This window comes from Sphaerodactylus townsendi, linkage group LG02 (genome assembly GCF_021028975.2).
Source record: "Sphaerodactylus townsendi isolate TG3544 linkage group LG02, MPM_Stown_v2.3, whole genome shotgun sequence".
Taxonomy (NCBI): domain Eukaryota; kingdom Metazoa; phylum Chordata; class Lepidosauria; order Squamata; family Sphaerodactylidae; genus Sphaerodactylus; species Sphaerodactylus townsendi.
In genome coordinates this window covers 176595534-176613819 of record NC_059426.1, presented here as the reverse complement: position 1 = coordinate 176613819, position 18286 = coordinate 176595534, and the positions used below count along the sequence as shown (strand labels likewise).

General features: G+C 48.2%; 1 protein-coding gene across 3 annotated transcripts in view; it reads right to left on the bottom strand.

Moving 5' to 3' along the window:
• Positions 1 to 751: 751 nt before the first annotated feature.
• Positions 752 to 18286, bottom strand: part of FRMD6 (FERM domain containing 6) — a 184662-nt gene continuing 167127 nt past the window's right edge. For all 3 annotated transcript variants that reach the window (XM_048486073.1, XM_048486075.1, XM_048486074.1), the window contains 7 exons: positions 14210 to 14275; positions 13303 to 13371; positions 10599 to 10773; positions 8015 to 8350; positions 6884 to 7018; positions 6658 to 6749; positions 752 to 4423 (listed from right to left, as the gene is read on the bottom strand). In XM_048486073.1, coding sequence (XP_048342030.1) covers positions 4139 to 4423; positions 6658 to 6749; positions 6884 to 7018; positions 8015 to 8350; positions 10599 to 10773; positions 13303 to 13371; positions 14210 to 14275 — 1158 coding nt within the window. In that variant the 3' untranslated portion in view covers positions 752 to 4138. The remainder of the gene's footprint in view (positions 4424 to 6657; positions 6750 to 6883; positions 7019 to 8014; positions 8351 to 10598; positions 10774 to 13302; positions 13372 to 14209; positions 14276 to 18286) is intronic.

Below are 18286 nucleotides of genomic sequence, written 5' to 3'. Positions count from 1 at the left end.
CCCACCAGGTGCCTTTGGGAGCTCACGTGCAGGAGGTGAAAGCAATGGCCTGCTGCTGCTGCTGCTGCTCATAAGAACATAAGAACTAGCCTGCTGGATCAGACCAGAGTCCATCTAGTCCAGCTCTCTGCTACTCGCAGAGGCACCAGGTGCCTTTGGGAGCTCACATGCAGGAGGTGAAAGCAATGGCCTTCTGCTGCTGCTGCTCCTGAGCACCTGGTCTGCTAAGGCATTTGCAACCTCAGATCAAGATTGGTAGCCATAGATCGACTTCTCCTCCATCAATCTGTCCAAGCCCCTTTTAAAGCTATCCAGGTTAGTGGCCATCACCACCTCCTGCGGCAGCATATTCCAAACACCAATCACACGTTGCGTGAAGAAGTGTTTCCTTTTATTAGTCCTAATTCTTCCCCCCCAGCATTTTCAATGGATGCCCCCTGGTTATAGTATTGCTTGTTAGCTCATGGGAAATTTGGAATCAGGGATTTCCTCAAGCTCCTAACTGCGGTGTGTGAGCATCAGAAAGTGATTATTCTGAAAGACTAGCACTCCATTTGCCTGTAGTTGGGCCCAGTTCACTGCTAGCCCCATAGGCCTATCTGGACCACGGTTCTGCCTCCACGGCTGCCCTCTCGCCTCCCGTGGCCTGCCGCACTGCGATCATTTGTCCCTGCTTTTGAGTTTGCTGACTCCCAGGATCAAGCTGTTGAAAGGGAGGCAGGGGAGAAAAAGAAACCCGCAGAGGCGGTCATGATGTAAACTGTGACTTTTATTGTAAATTTCTTTGAACTGTACCACGAAAGGCACGCCACAAACTTTCAGAGTAACAACACAAAACCGGACTTTACGGCACCCGCTCGATCTCTCTGGCGCAACCAACACCGCCTTGACGGGAAGAGCCTTTCACAGAAAGGATTTAAAAGTTGGGAGTGTGCCGCGGCAATGCTCGGTGGCGGAAGGTGGGCCGGTGCCGCAAGAGAAAGTCTGAGGTGCCCCGGACCTGCTTGACGAGTTCCAAGAAATTAAAAAAAGGAGAATACTTCAAGGAAAGCAAAAGGCTTAATTTACACACCGCCCGCCTGCGTAAGATCTGTAAGACAAAGAGCATGCTTCTTTGACATCCTTATAACACACACCTAGCATTGATTACCTGCGGGTGATCAATACAGGGTTGCTTTTGGCACCCTCGGGACCCACAGGGTGCACCAAATGCACCAAATGCCCCTTACAAACAGAAAGCAGCTCTTCAACCCGTAAACACACCCCTGGGTGACAAAGAATTTCAGAAATGCACTCCGTCCATAAAAGGATGCCGAATGGCAACGGCCTGCCAGGGTGGTTCGTGGAGGTGCCACGCGCTGCGGAAACACAACATATTCTTCTATCCGAATCAAGCTGCAGGTTTAAAAACGACAACTCTCCTTCGCGAGACAGCGATTCTCGGCCACGCGGCCCCACGGATCGGCCCCTTTCACCACCACGAGAAAATAAAGGAAGCATGAAAAAGCTCAGGCCTCTGTATAAAAATACCCTTTCTGCTTTCGGCTTTATAAAATAATAATATATATATATATTTTAAGAAAGTCTCCAGTTAGAAAAGCAGGCGTTATCAAAATATGGCAACGTTATGGCTGTAAGTACAAAACACCTCAAAAATAGTTTTCCTGTTTTTTGTTTTTTTTAAAGGCATTGTGCTGTGAATCTTGGGGTTTTTTTTTCATAAATGCTTTCCAGTCCACAAATTGGCTGTCATGCTACTGTAGAGATTTCTTCGAGGAGGTGATCCCGACCCTTTTAAACCAAACGCGGCTGCTATCCTCCGAGTGGGAAACTCGAGAGTAGCCTCCCTCAAGTCCCGGTGAGGGGAGGGATGCCTCCACGACAGAATCCCCCCTGCGTAATCTTGCATTCGGCCCAGGAAGTCGGACATCGAGGAGGCCGGCTGGATGCGTAAGGCGGTAGGTTGCTCTAAGCAATACTACAGCAGCCAGATGCTTGTGCTCTTACATCCGCAAAGCAGCGTTCTGCAGGACGTACCTGGATCAGGCCCAGTTGAGAGGGAGAAGCTAGCAAAGCAAAAGAGCCCCGCCCGTTGGAGACTCGCGCTCGTGGAAACCGTGCTGGACAGCAGCCCAATTTTCAACGAAATGCCCCGCAAATGGGAACGCTCCAATAGGGACGTGCGTTTTTTCGCCTTGCCGGCCCACACCCTATAAATAAATACCTTTGTGATACAAATAGGCATACCATTGGCGCATGCACGCAGTACGATAAGGCTATGTAAAATATTTTACGTGCGTTATGTTTTTTAAAACATATATACCATGAGCAAGGGTGCCCTAAAGCCCAGCTTGCGGGGAGGGGAGGGTCGGCGTCCGCAGCCCTTTGGGCACGCCCGGTACCCTGAGACTGAAAACCCCAAACTGGCATGCTGTTTGTCCTGGAAAGGAAGAGGGCAATTGGGAGGAAAGAATCTGGCCATACAGTGCCCCACAGTTGCTAGGAGATGGCAAATCCGACAAGCTACTTTTCCCCACTAAGTGCGACCATAAACGCCCCTTGGAGCTCTGACGTGCCGTCTGTCTCCCACTGCATAGGAACAATGATGAAAACTGTGAGGCAACTGCTCCCCCATAGGACAGACTGCTCAGGGTGGGTGATTGTACCCATTCCTATTCCACCCACCCACCCACCCCCAGCAACTCTGAGCTCTTGAATTAGAGGGGGTGGCATGAACTGAAAACTGTAGCTCAGCCTGCCCAAGCAAAGATTCCCATGGGAAGACCCTCTTAAAACTGTCCCAGAACAGTAGCTAAAGAGAACTTCGCCAGATTGCAACTGAGAAAGAGGATCGCGGCCGTGGCCTGGAAAAACCAAACGACTCCCCGTTTCCGTCGGCTCGCAAGAGAACTTCTCAAGAGAAACAGATCCAGATCTGCGGAAGCCCCCGTTGAGAAAGAAAGAAACCAAGACGTCAGATTGCAAGACTGGTGGGAAACTTACACCTTACGAGCGCTTCCCCTACTCAACGGCAAAAGAGAGACTTTCTTGCATCTTGCATAAGGTTAGTGCTTATACGATTGTCTATATACACATCACGAAGGAAAGGCAGAATTAACTCTTCTTAAAAAGTATTAAAAACAGAAAAGGCAAAATTAAGCATAAAGGGGGGCAGGTCTATACGTTCCAACCATACATAAAACATATACTTCTCTCTATAAACTTCTATATGTATTTTTTTTAATATAATCTCTGTCTCTCGTTCTCTGTAACTTAAGGTACTTTGGTCAGCAAATCTTATTGCTACATCTTTAAAGATCATTTGTTCTTTTGTTTCTTTTTACAAGAAGCTTCCTGAAGCTTTGCAAATCCCTCTCTCTCTCTCTCTCTCTCTCTCTCTCTTTTTCTTTGCAACACAAATTTTCCTGTAAACTTTACACAAAACAATCTGACAAAAGGGTTTTACTTGGAGCAAAGCCCAAGTATCGCATGTTTTTTGGCAGAACAGAAAAGGCGAGGTGAACTGATCATAGCATAATCTTCGGTTGTCCCCAACCGCCGTAACGCACCCTTTCATTCAGTTATCCCTCGCTCTTTCGTGACTTTGTCCATTTGGGACGTCGGCAGTTTCTTTGGCTTGACACAATACAGAAGAGGGAGCCCTTCAAAAATAATCGGGACATTGTTATTTGTACCCTCTGCACCCCGCCGGCAGAAATCAAAGCACAAAAACAAAAAAAACTTGCGCGGCGAGGCCAGGCGCGAGAACATCCGAAGCGCGGGAAGCATCGAGGGCTTCGATGAGGCGTAAAGCGAAAACGTAAAGCGTTGGTCGCGCTGCGCACCTTTTTTTTTTGTTGAAAACAAGGGAACGGCAAACGTTCTGTGCGAGCCACGTTCAAAGGAAGAGACCCTCCCTTCCGAATCCAACCTGTTTAAACTTGGGTAAAATTCTGCCACGTGGCACAAAGAGTGGCACAGGGTGTCCATGAGAGCGCCACAACAGACAAGAACTTGACATTTAAGTATCCAAGAGAAAAAGACGTGGGAGGGGGGAGAAACCCCTCCATGGCACCAAAGATAAAGGGCCTGAGGAAACCACCACCGGCTCCGAAGCGGCTCTTTGGAAGGGATGGCGTCAGACGACAAACTCGGGCACTTCTTCGTGGGCAAGGTCCAGAGAGAAGTACTTGCTGGTTCTTTTGACTGGGAAGGCATCTTGGATGTTGACGCACTGCCGAGCCAGGCAGCCGTTGCAGTAGAGGCCTTCTTCCGCCAGTCCGTGGCCGCAGCCGAACGTGTAGCTCTGGGCCGTCTCCTGGCAGAGAGTCGCCAGACGCAGGAAGTCCTTTTGGTACAGCCGGATGTCGTCCAGGCTCAAGCTGTGCCGGTCGGTGGAAGTCTTTGGCTTTCGGCAGACCGTCTGCGGGAAGGGAAGAGAGTTCGGCAAATACTTCATAGACACAGTTAAAGTTACCGTAGCTGGAACGTCATTGTTACCGTAGCTGGAACGCATCACCCCATACATCCCTGCACGGCCTCTCCGTTCGGTGGGGGCCAATCTACTAGTGGTCCCTGGCCCCTCAATGATGCGGCTGGCCTCCACGCGGGCCAGGGCCTTTACGGCTCTGGCCCCGGCCTGGTGGAACGCTCTCCCTCCGGCTGTCCGGGCCCTGCGGGACCTTCGCGAGTTCCGCAGGGCCTGTAAGATGGAGTTGTTCCGCCTTTGGAGGGACCAGCTGCTGAAGGTGCTCCCCCCCCGCCCCCGGTTGGCTCTTTACATCTGGGCCTTTTCTATCTAATGGGACTCGCCGTCCCTCCCTCTTGGGGAGGATTTTTAAAAATGGGGTTTGTTGGACGCCTCTTATTATTCTTATTGCTGTTTTAAAGGTTTTAGCAACTTTATTTATAACTGTATTTTATGTTGTACACTGCCCAGAGCCCCTTGGGGATGGGGCGGTATAAAAGTCCAATTAATTAATTAATTAATTAATTGTGCCGTTAGACAGCACTGCCTTTGATGATGTGAGCATCATATCCAAAACTTTGAGATGCTTTAACCCATTCCATTCTCACCTAGAAGATGCTACTGTGTCGGAAATGACAAGAATTGCCTGTCTGCTGCGTACTGAAGGGGAGGCATAGCATTCGCAGAGTCTCTAAGCCTTGGTTAGGGCTGGATTGCCACAGACTACCAGTTTTCAGATCTGTGTGACTCATCCTAGCATCTAAACCCAACAATATGCATTTCAGGGGAAGGAGGAGGAGAAGCATTTGGATTTATATCCCCCCCTTTCTCTCCTGTAAGGAGACTCAAAGGGGCTCACAATCTCCTTTCCCTTCCCCACTCACAACAGACACCCTGTGAAGCAGGTGGGGCTGAGAGAGTTCAGATCCTTGATTCTTTATTATGAGCCCTGTATTAGGACTAATTAATTATGATGCGGCTGGCCTCCACTCGGGCCAGGACCTTTACGGCTCTGGCCCCTGCCTGGTGGAACACTCTCCCTCCAGCTGTCCGGGCCCTGCGGGACCTTGGCGATTTCCGCAGGGCCTGTAAGACTGAGTTGTTCCACCGGGCCTTTGGAGAAACTAGCCGCTGAGTGCCCCCCCCCCCCAATTCATGGGTCCCCAATATCATCGGGACCCATCACTGGGACTTATGGGTCCTTAATACCATCAGGACCCATTACCTCTCCTTCCTTCTTCTAGGAGGATTAGGTTTAGGTGGGATGCCATCTTAGGTCACAACTGCTGTTTTTATTATAATTATGGAAGTCTGATTATGATGATTTTATATACGGTTTATGTTGTACACCGCCCAGAGCCCTTCAGGGATGGGGCGGTATATTAAATTTAATAATAATAATAATAATAATAATAATAATAATAATAATAATAATAATAATAATAATAATAATAATAATAATAATAATAATAATTTTTTCATGATGTTTTGTGAGTATCATGTTCGGGCAATTTTTGCTTGCTAATAGTTGAATAACTTAGACTCACATTTAAAAGCTTCAGTGAATCTATTTAAAGATACAGATACTGGTGTACCGGGAATCATCAAAGTGCCTGTGGATGCATATATATTTGACTGATAAGTTGGAAACGAAGAAGGGCTGGTAGTTAGAAGGGAGATCACCATGGAAGGCTATGCAGAGGTAGGCAACAGCAAACCTCCTCTGCTTCTTACTTGCCTTGAAAGCTCCTTGTTTGGATCACCGTAAGTTGGAAGCTAAGCAAGGCGAGTACTTGAAAGGGAGCCCACCAAGGAAGGCTCCGCAGAGGAAGGTAATAGCAAACTATCTCTGCCATTCACTTGCCTTGAAAGCCCTTGCTGGGACATTGTAAGCTGGAAGCTAAGCAGGCTCAGTACTTCGAAGGGAGACCACCAAGGAAGGCTCTGCAGAGGAAGGCAATGGCAAACTGCTTCTCTCTTGCCTAAAATCGCCACAAGCCGTAAGCTAGGCAGGGTTGGTACTTGGAAGGGAGACCATCAAGGACAGCTAAGCAGGGCCAGTACTCGGACGGGAGGCCACCAAGGAGGACTCTGTGTCTCACTTGCCCTAGAAGCCCCTTTTGGGGTTGCCATAACTTTGTCGCTTGTGTACGTAACGTGACTAAATTAGCACACCCCAGCGCACACACCTGTGGCAACGAATCGATGCTTTGGCCACGAAGCTTCACAACTGTCTCCGATGAGCTGGAAGTCGAAGAGCTGACTTCTTTCACGATCAGTCCTGAATTAGATGACATGGAAGAAAAGCAGAGAGGTGAGGTCCCTCGTTACATGCCGGCGCGGCATTTATTACCGGCACTATTACTGCACGCATCCAGTTACGCATACAATTTTATGCCTCCCCAGGGTGTTTACCTGAGTGCCCGTTAAACTTTCTGGCCAGCAGCATATCCTCCGTAATGTAAATGCAGACGTCGGGGCTAACGTCGTCCAGAGAGGTTTCACTTGCTGGTTCGAGGTCCCGGGGGTCATCAACCAACATTTCGATTTCTGAAAGAGAGTCAAGGAGGGCTTTGACTTATAAGCAAGAGTGTTTGGGGTAAAATAAGGCAAAATCCCATTTACATGAACATAAGAACATAAGAACAAGCCAGCTGGATCAGACCAGAGTCCATCTAGTCCAGCTCTCTGCTACTCACAGTGGCCCACCAGGTGCCTTTGGGAGCTCACGTGCAGGAGGTGAAAGCAAGGGCCTTCTGCTGCTGCTGCTCCCGAGCACCTGGACTGTTAAGGCATTTGCTATCTCAGATCAAGGAGGATCAAGATTGGGAGCCATAGATCGACTTCTCCTCCATAAATCTGTCCAAGCCCCTCTTAAAGCTATCCAGGTGAGTGGCCATCACCACCTCCTGTGGCAGCAGATTCCAAACACCAATCGCACGTTGCGTGAAGAAGTGTTTCCTTTTATTAGTCCTAATTCTTCCCCCCCAGCATTTTCAATGGATGCCCCCTGGTTCTAGTATGGTGAGAAAGAGAGAAAAATTGATTCTATAAAAGCCATAACAGCCGTGGGAAACGAAGGCCGCTTGATTGGAAAAATATGCTCTTTCTGCACAAACCTTTTAAAACATTCCGAGGCAGGAAATAAAAATATTTCCTCCATGGAGTTCCGCATTGTTGCCCCCCCCCCCCCCCCCCCCACTTGTGTTCCGAAAACGTTTTATTTTCAGCCTGGAAACGTTTTATCTGAAAACCCTTTTACAATGATTTTGTGTGCGTGAAACATTTTCAAAACATCTTTCCTCACTGTGGGCATATTTAAAATGTTTTATCTTTCTCGTTGCGATTTCCACGCCTCTGTGCTACCCTGAACTTTGCCCTTGGTGGCATTTTATCGCATCCTTGAGCTCACTCCATTCTCCCTCGCCTCTTTGTTTTCAGGGGATGCCTTATATTTAGCACTTCAGCAAAACCTCTACTAAGTCTTATTTTCAGGGGATGTCTTATTTTCGGGGAAACAGGGTAATAGCGCCGTCGGGGGATTACCGTCATCTTGCAAGTCTTCCTCTAGTCGCTCCTTCTCCCCGCTCTCCACGCCGGACGTGTGGGAGCTGCCGTGGCTGGCCATGGAGCTGCAGGTCCTCAGCCTGCGGTGGATGGCGGCTGGCAGGAAGTCGTCCTCTGCCCCGCGGTCCCGGAGCTTGGGGTCGGCCTCGATCCCCGATGTGTGGGAGCTGGAGTGGCTGGCGCTGGAGTGGCGGGAGAGGCGCTTGTGTTTCACGCTGCCGGAGCTGCTCCCGCTGGCTCGGGACCGCTTCTCCAGCTGGTCCATATCGAGGTCCAGGGCATCACTGATGTAGGACTCCCGATACTGCTTCTTCTCTAAAAGGGAGGAACATGAAGCGGGAAGAGATTGGATCTGACAGCCTTGCATGCAGCAGCCACGGAGTTGGGGGAGAGCTCAGTGAGCGTTCCAAAAGTGACTGTTGAAGACACACAGTTTTATGTATTGTCTGGCTGGGCTTCCACTGCCAGATTCATTGAGGTGCTAGAGGTTTCCGGGTTGGAGGAGTGTGTTCTAGCAGCATTCTCTCCTGACGTTTCACCTGCATCTGTGGCTGGCATCTTCAGAGGATCTTGCTTTCCCAACATCCTCTGAAGATGCCAGCCACAGATGCAGGCGAAACGTCAGGAGAGAATGCTGCTAGAACACGGCCATACAGCCCGGAAACCACACAGCACCCCACTCAGTTTTATGTTAACTAAAGCTATGTAAAAGCCCCTAAAAGTTTAATACTGTAAACTATGCTTGTTATTGGTAACCAAATGATGAACTGCAAATGTATCGACATATAAGTGTTTCTTTGTTTACACATATATTTTTCTCTCAATATAACAAAAGTTCTTTTGTTTATGATTTCAAAGTGGCACACAAGCTACATTCTGCTCGTTGTTCCGCTTACAGGATTATATATATATACACACCTGTTGACCCCTACATGACGCAGAAAATTCACAAGTACCTCCCTACTCTGCAGGACCCCCTGTTCTATGCCAACTGGGAGGTCAAAAACATCCCAGATCCCTGGTCAATCTGGCCTGGAGGAAAATTCCTTCCTGACCCCAAAATGGTGACTGGTATCAAGCTGGGTATTTAAGAAAGGGCCACAAGAGCCGAGCGCTGACTCGTTCTTTCCTGCCCACCCTCTCACTCCAATGGCTCCTCCAAGCAGTCTCTGGCGCTGTGCGCAAGTCTGAAAATGCGCATGGGACTGAGACGCCTGGCAGAGCTGCTCATGCTCTGCAGCCGCTTATCTACGTGGTGGCACCAGTATGGCAGCCGCCCACTTGCGCCGCTTACAGGGAACATTGATTGTGATTCTTCTGCAAAGCAGACGGGTATCCCAACACCTGGATCCAAATTCTAGTGTGGGGTTTTTTGATCAACGCAGGGGCTATACACCAGTGATGGCGAACCTTTTCGAGACCGAGTGCCCAAATTGCAACCCAAACCCCGCTTATTTATCGCAAAGTGCCAACGCGCCAATTTAACCAGAATACTGGAGGTTTTAGTTTAGAAAAACGGTTGGCACCCTCTTTCCTCTGCCCCACCACAACAGGCCAGCCTGCTCTAGCCTTCCAGCAAGTCCCGCGCGCAAGACCGCTCTCCAGCCTCTCTAGCATCTCTGCCTCCTCTGCACCCCCCCCCCCCCCCCGGCAACAGCCACCCAGAGCACAGGCACCAGGCCCGCCAGCCAAGTCCTCCCTGCTCACCGCAGTGTGCGCACATCATGCTCAGTGGCCCAGGCCAGCTTAGATGTGTGTGCATGTGTGGGGTGATTTTCCGCCCCCCACATGACGAACTCTGTGCACATGCCCACAGAGAGGGCTCCAAGTGCCACCTCTGGCACCCATGCCACAGGTTCGCCATCACTGCTATACACAGTAATAAATTATTTTCTCTGCATTTCTCTCTCTATTGCATCCAGGTTCAGTCAAGACTGGCCAAAATTTCTGGTAGGGGTGGGGGATCCCCTGCCCCCAGTCCCATTGTGGCAGAAAAACAAATAGATGCACCCTTAACTGGAAGTGACAATAGGTAAGTCTAGGAATCTCCAGAAATTCTATGGTTTTACCTCAGAGTTTCTGGTGAGTCCTAGAGCTGCCTTTTGCCACTTCTGGTAAGGACACAAGGCTGCTTTACAAAAATATTTTTTCCTTCTGCCATATGGCCTGCATCTTCTTGCTGGGACTGTCCGGCAATGCCAAGGTCAAGGTGACCAGACGTCTCGCTTTTGGCGGGACAGTGCCGCTTTTGAGCAATTTGTCCCATTAGTTAATTCTCCCAATTTTTGGAAGGCTGCCGCACTGCCTTCTGGGGCACTCCTGTTTCCCACCCTGTGATAGGGCGGGAAACCGAGGAGCGCCCCAAAAAGCAGTGCGTTCCTGTGGTCGTGCGCGCATGCGCGCGTCCCATGTTTAAAAGGTGAAAATCTGGTCACCTTAGCCAAGCTGAACACGCATTTTTGTGAGCTGGCAATTTATTTGTGAAGACTCATTTGCAGAGTAATCAGAAGATGCTGGAAGCAGGGAAAAGAAAGAGTTGGGAGAAAGGGTGTATGGCTGCTACCTTCGTTCTCCTCCAGCTTCCGGATCTGCCGCAGGATGGGCTGCAGGTTCATGTAGAGGCGGTGGCTGTTGCTGAGAAGCTGCAGGAGGTGACGAGAACGCGTCGGGCAGCCTGTGTAATAGGTGAGCTTGCGGGCTGAGGGCAAGCCGTCGGGAAGGATCTCAAACCTCTTGCCCTGTGAAGGCAAGCAAGACGCAATTAACTTGCGGAACTCATTACCACTAACTCCTACATATGTACAGTATGGTGTAATGGTTAACGCAGTGTCCACAGCCATTTTTGAGCCTGCGGGAACCTTTGGAATTTGGACACAGTATGGCAGGAAAAGGGTTGCCACAAAATGGCTCCCAGAAGAGGCGGAGCCTGCCACGGAATGGATCCCGCAGCTTACTTTCAATTGCACAAGAAAGTACCTCATCTGTGGTGGCAGAAGTCCATAAAAGCAGCATTAAGGAAAATTGTGCTGCGGGAGGAATATTTTTCAATTGCTGGAGTATGAGACACTGGTCAATGGTAGATTGGGCTTCTCCAAAGCCAGCTTGCTCTTCATCAAGTATGCTTTCTTGCTCTAGCCAGACCTGGAGTTTCCATGGTAAATGCTTTGCGTACACTTCACGAATTGTTTTAAGAAGGCTAAAATTATGTTTGACCTCACCTTTTGTGGTTACCTCTACCTCTCGAAGCAGCCATTTTGTAGCTGGCTCCGCCTCTTGAAGCAGCCATTTTGTGGTTGCCACAGCTCACTTTCAGTCACCCAGTGAAAATCCTTGGGCTGTGATGGCAGCTGCTGTTGAAGCAACGTTTTAAAAACACTGCACAGCCAATCAAATCAGAAGCCTGGCTGGACAATAGCTTCATCTGGCCCTGGCCATTTTCTATAAAAACTTGACGGGTGTCAGAAAAGGTGAAGGCAGGTACCCATAATGCCCACAGGCAGCGTGATGGGAAACCCTAGGATATAGGACTGCACTAGGAGAAGGAAAAGCTAGTTTTAAATCTTTTCTTAAGAACATAAGAACAAGCCAGCTGGATCAGACCAGAGTCCATCTAGTCCAGCACTCTGCTACTCGCAGTGGCCCACCAGGTGCCATTGGGAGCTCACATGCAGGAGGTGAAAGCAATGGCCTTCTGTGGCTGTTGCTCCCGAGCACCTGGTCTGTTAAGGCATTTGCAATCTCAGATCAAAGAGGATCAAGATTGGGAGCCATAGATCGACTTCTCCTCCATCAATCTGTCCAAGCCCTTTTTAAAGCTATCCAGGTGAGTGGCCATCACCACCTCCTGTGGCAGCATATTCCAAACACCAATCACACGTTGTGTGAAGAAGTGTTTCCTTTTATTAGTCCTAATTCTTCCCCCCAGCATTTTCAATGGATGCCCCCTGGTTCTAGTATGGTGAGAAAGAGAGAAACATTTCTCTCTGTCCACATTTTCTACCCCCTGCATAATTTTATAGACTTCAATCATATCCCCCTTCAGACATCTCCTCTCCAAACTAAAGAGTCCCAAACGCTGTAGCCTCTCCTCATAAGGAAGGTGTTCCAATCCTTCAATCATCCTCGTTGCCCTTCTTGCTCCTGAAGTGGTCAGTTGCATACCTTAAGAGGGTTTTGCAAAAATAAAGCTAGAAAAGGGGTAACGAGATATGCTTAGAAGAAAAAGCATGAGTCTTTAATGAGTCTCAAAGTGGCTTACGAACTTCCTCCCTTCCACTCCCCACAACAGGCCCCTTGTGAGGCAAGTGGGGCTGAGAGAGTTCTGAGAGAACTGGGACTAACTAAGGTAATCGGCAGGCTTCATGTGGAGGAGCAGGGAAACAAACCCAGTCCACCAGATTAGAGTCCGCTGCTCATATGGAGGAGTGGGAAATCGAACCCAAATTAGAGTCTGCCATCCTTAACCATCACACCGTACTGGGGAATCAAACCTGGCTCTCCAATGTCCAGTAAAGAAGTGGTAGGTAATAGGCAAGACGTTTAACGCTTTCCCTACTCATTCTTCTCTCGCCAGCTGTCTCCCTGCCCAAATTCCAGGCCTGCATTTACAAACATAGCTAATATGTTTTCATCCCTCTTTTCCTCTGAGGAGCTCAAAGAAGTGCACGCTGCTCTCTGGTCCCGTTGCGTGCTCACACAAACTCTCTGCGCAACCTCAGGATGAGTCCACGCAACTGGCTGACAGTCACTCAGCAAGCCTTCCATGGCACTTGGGAGCATCTGAACCCGGGTCTCCCAGATCGTAGCTCGTCCCCCTAGCCACGATGCCATACTGGCTGATTGAAGAAGAAGAGTTTGGATTTACACCCCCCTTTCTCTCCTTTAAGGAGATTCAAAGGGGCTGACAATCTCTCCCCCCCGCCCCGCCCAACAAACACCCTATGAGTGGGGCTGAGAGAGCTCCGGAGAACTATGACTAGCCCAAGGTCACCCAGCTGGCATGTGTTGGAGTGCACAAACTAATCTGGTTCACCAGATAAGCCTCCACAGCTCAAGTGGCAGAGCGGGGTATCAAACCCAGTTCTCCAGATTAGAGTGCACCCGCTCTTAATCACTACACCACTGCTGGCTCTAGGGACCCGGAGCTATATTAAAATTAAGCAGTCTTTGCCATTTGTTATGAGGTGAAGGACCACGTTGTGGAATTCAGAGGCAGGATGCACAGTTCCTCGGAAAGAGAGGCTGGATCGGGTTGGCTCCATACTCACCACAAAGACGAGCTTGCCGACGTTCGTCCAAGGGAAGTCGAAAAGCAGTTGCTTTTCACTGTTTGCGTTCTGAGAGAGAGGGAGAAAGAAAAGTCTGAACCAAGGGGAATGGTAGTAGCGGTTGTCTGAAAGCCTCACAAGATCCACCAAACAGAGCACATTCTCACCACAGAACTAGCTGAAGGATTTTGAGATGAAGGCTGATAGACCTGTCACCTCCAGGGGGCACTGGCATAGCCCGTATACAGTGAAATTTGGTTGTGCACAGCCCTGACTGGCTAGTTCCCATACAGTCATAGGCAGTGGTAGGAATTCAAATCATTTAACAACTGGTTCTGAATGGACTCAGTGGCGGATTACAACCAGTTCTCTGAACTAGACAAAAAATTTAGCTACCGGTTTCTGCCGAATAGGTGCGAATAGGCTGACTCCCACCACTGGTCATAGGGTTGAATAGTGTGCAAAATCTCCACTGAGAGAAGGGATTTCTGGCATCAGAGTGGAACTATTCCTGCCTCCTCCTGCCACTGCTTGCAACTGTGCCAGTATGCATGCTGGTTTTGATCAATGCCAAGAAAGGAAAATGGGTTTGTTTTTTTCAACACAAAATTACATATTTACCTTGCAGGGCAAAACAACAGGGGGTTGTTTTTGGAGGGGCAGGCTGGCCAAAATGGAGAAATGGCAACATCTTTCCTTAAAAAATTCCCATTTACCCATTCCCCAGTGGCGGCGAACCTTTGGCACTCCAGATGTTATGGACTACAATTCCCATCAGCCCCTGCCAGGATGGCAAATTAGCCATGCTGGTAGGGGCTGATGGGAATTGCAGTCCATAACATCTGGAGTGCCAAAGGTTCGCCACCACAGCTTTACCATCTCTATGGTTTGGTCCCAAGTCACATACCTGAAATATCTGTATTCCTCGTGTGGTTAGCCCAAGGGTCAAAGAGGCCTCAATTTCTTTCTTGTCCTACAAAAAAGGAATGATAGATTGAACTCACTTTCCTTAGAAATATAGCCGTTTGCACAAGCAGCTTTCACGGCAACACTGGATGACTGAGGATAAGAACATAAGAACAAACCAGCTGGATCAGACCAGAGTCCATCTAGTCCAGCTCTCTGCTATTCGCAGTGGCCCACCAGGTGCCTTTGGGAGCTCACATGCAGGAGGTGAAAGCAACGGCCTTCTGCGGTTGTTGCTCCCGAGCACCTGGACTGTTCAGGCCTTTGCAATCTCAGATCAAAGAGGATCAAGGATGGGAGAATTCACACATGAAAAACACAGACAGCGGTATTTGCTTCTTCCTTACATGAGAACAAGACTGCACAGATAAAAATTGAGCTTTGCAGCTACCCTGTTTCCCTGAATATAAGACATCCCCTGAAAATAAGACGTAGTAGAGGTTTTTGCTGACGTGCAAAATATAAGGCATCCCCCAAAAGTAAGACGTAGCAAAGTTTTTGTTTGGAGGCACACCTGATGAACAGAACACAGAAATATAAGACATCCCCTGAAAATAAGACAGCGCATCTTTGGAAGCAAAAATTAATATAAGACACTGTCTTACTTTCGGGGAAACACGGTATGTCGAATTTCAGTACACAGAGTGGAGTTCTTGTGACAGGCGGTCAGAAGTATACCATTACCAGAGGAGGGGGTAATTTAGAGTATAGAAAACCTCCTCCCCAGAAAACTGAAGGTGATTTGAAACAAAAATGGCTAGTTGAGGTGATTTCTCAGCCCATTGGCACTACTGGAATTCTGACTCAGCATGGTGGGTAAAGGCACAAAATGGCTGCCACAGGAAGCAGAACCAGGTACAAAATGGCTGCCTAAGCTGACCACTCACACAGTGAAGACCTTTCCGTTGTGGCAGCTGCTTCCAAAGCAACATTTAAAAAAAATTTGCACAGCCAATCAAACCTCTAATGGGGTGTTTGGGTTTTCTGGGTTGTATGGTCGGTTGTATGTATTTCCTCCTGACGTTTTGCCTGCATCTGTGGCTGGCATCTTCTGAAGTTGCCAGCCACAGAAGCAGGCGAAACGTTAGGAGAAAATGCTACTGGAACGCGGCCATACAACCTGGAAAACCCACAACGCCCTAGTGATTTCAGCTGTGAAAGCCTTCGACAATACATTATTATTATTATTATTATACACATTACAGCACAGCACAAGTGTCTGGAATTCATCTCTGAATATCGAGTCCTTCCCAAGGACCTAGGATATTAGAGGTATTTGCGTAGAATATGTGCAGTTCCTAGAAGTGCTGCTTTCTGCAGCATGTGGACTGATGTTCTGTCTAAGTTTAGGCTTTCCAGATGTTTTTCAAGATTTCTTGGGATTCCTCCTAGAGCACCGACTACTAGTGGGATTACTGTTGTTCTTTTTTGCCACAGTCGTTCGACTTCAATTTGTAGGTCCTTGTATTTTGTGATCTTTTCCAGCTCTTTGTCCTCTACCCTGCTGTCAACTGGCACAGCAACATCTATGATCCAAACATGTTTTTTCTCTATCACTGTTATGTCTGGGGTGTTGTGTGCCAGGAGTCTGTCTGTCTGTATTCTAAAGTCCCAGAGTATTTTTGCTTCTTCATTTTCTGTGGTCTTCTCTGGCTTGTGCTCGTACCAGGTCTTGCTACAGGGCAGGCCGTACTTTTTGCAAAGGTTCCAGTGCACCATTGCTGCTAGCCTATTGTGACGTTCGAGATAGTCAGTTTGGGCTATTTTCTTACAACAGCAGATGATGTGCTCCACGGTTTCATCACCCTCTTTGCAGAGACGGCACTTTGGGTCATTGTAGGACTTTTCAATTCGTGTCTTTATTGCATTTGTCCTTAATGCTTGCTCCTGGGCAGCAAAAATCAGGCCTTCAGTTTCCTTCTTTAGAGTTCCCCTTCTGAGCCACTCCCATGTTTTCTTGCTGTCAACCTTCCCTTCAATGTTCTTAAAGTACTGCCCATGGAGTGGCTTGTTTAGCCACTGCTCCTTTCGTGTTTTAAACTGTTGGACTCTATACTCTTTTGATTCTTTGGCTTTCAGCATCTCAGCCTTGTGGACTTCTTTCAATGCTGGCTCTTGACTTTCTTGGATGTATTCTGTCAGGCCTCTTTTCTCTTCCTCTACTGATTGCTTGATGTGGAGCAGTCCTCTTCCTCCTTCTGACCTTGCTAGGTAGAGTCTGTCTACATCACTTCTTGGATGCAGTGCTCGATTGATGGTCATAATTTTCCTTGTTTTTCTGTCCAGGATGTCCAATTCGGCTTGTGTCCAGTTAATTATGCCAGCAGTGTAGCGTACTACAGGCACCGCCCAAGTATTAATTGCCTTTATTGTATTTCCTCCATTTAACTTTGATTTCAAAATTTTTCTTACCCTTCTAAGATATTCCTTCCTAATTGCGCCTTTGACTTCTGCATGCTTGATGTTCTCTGCTTGCAGTATCCCCAAGTATTTGTAGCTTTCATTCACTGGTAAGCTCTTTATTTCTATGGCATTTGGCATATTCACACCCTCGCATGTTGCAAGTTTACCTTTACTTTATTATTATTATTATTATTATTATTATTATTATTATTATTATTATTAGATTTATAGGCCACCTCACCCCCAAAGGGCTTGAGGCAGTTCACAATACAGCTGTTCCAATAACAGCACATAAAATACATAACTAAAACTAACCACGTTAAAACTAATTTCCACAGCAGCAATATCTTAAAATTTAAATAACAAAGTTAAGAGCAAGCAAAATTAAAGACAGGTGCCCAATCAAAAAACCTCTAATGGCCAGTCAGAAGACGCCTTGCTGGGCAAAAGCTCCATTTGGCCACACATGCTTTCTCAAACCACTTGGCGGGTTTTCAAAGATGGCTTGGCGTCCGTGGGCACCGTGTTGGGGACTCCTGTTTTAAATAGTTAATGCTGATTGATCTAGTCAGAATCAGTTGCCTGTGCCACTCAGAATTAACTATTAAAAATGCTGGCAGCTCCCAGCAAAGGATTCCCAACATTCATTCAGTTAGAGTCAGACCCTGATCCTTTCTGCATTTTCTGGGGCCCTGAGAATAAGAACATAAGAACATAAGAACAAGCCAGCTGGATCAGACCAGAGTCCATCTAGTCCAGCTCTCTGCTACTCGCAGTGGCCCACCAGGTGCCTTTGGGAGCTCACGGGCAGGATGTGAAAGCAATGGCCTTCTGCGGCTGTTGCTCCCGAGCACCTGGACTGTTAAGGCATTTGCAACCTCAGATCAAAGAGGATCAAGATTGGTAGCCATAAAGCGACTTCTCCTCCATAAATCTGTCCAAGCCCTTTTTAAAGCTATCCAGGTTAGTGGCCATCACCACCTCCTGTGGCAGCATATTCCAAACCCCAATCACCCGTTGCGTGAAGAAGTGTGTCCTTTTATTAGTCCTAATTCTTCCCCCCAGCATTTTCAACAAATGCCCCCTGGTTCTAGTATTGTGAGAAAGAGAGAAAGATTTCTCTCTGTCCACATTTTCTACCCCATGCATAATTTTATAGACTTCAATCCTATCCCCCCTCAGCCATCTCCTCTCCAAACTAAAGAGTCCCAAACGCTGCAGCCTCTCCTCATAAGGAAGGTGCTCCAGTCCCTCAACCATCCTCGTTGCCCTTCTCCGCACTTTTTGAGATGCGGCGACCAGAACTGAACACAGTACTCCAAGTGCGGTCGCACCACTGCTTTATATAAGGGCATGACAATCTTTGCAGTTTTCGTATCAATTCCTTTTCTAATGAATGGCCAGCTATAGTCCCAATCCTACAAAAAAACTTTCCCAGGAGGAAATCATGTTGAATAAAATGGACCCTGCTCCCGAGCAGAAGTCCACATATGCCTTTGCTACTCAACTGCACAACCCAACCCTACCCAAACGCCGTTGCGGCTGATCTGCCGTGTGCCAGCTCCCGAAAGAAGCCATCTCTTCGCCTCTGTTTGGGAGAGCAATTTCAAGAAAC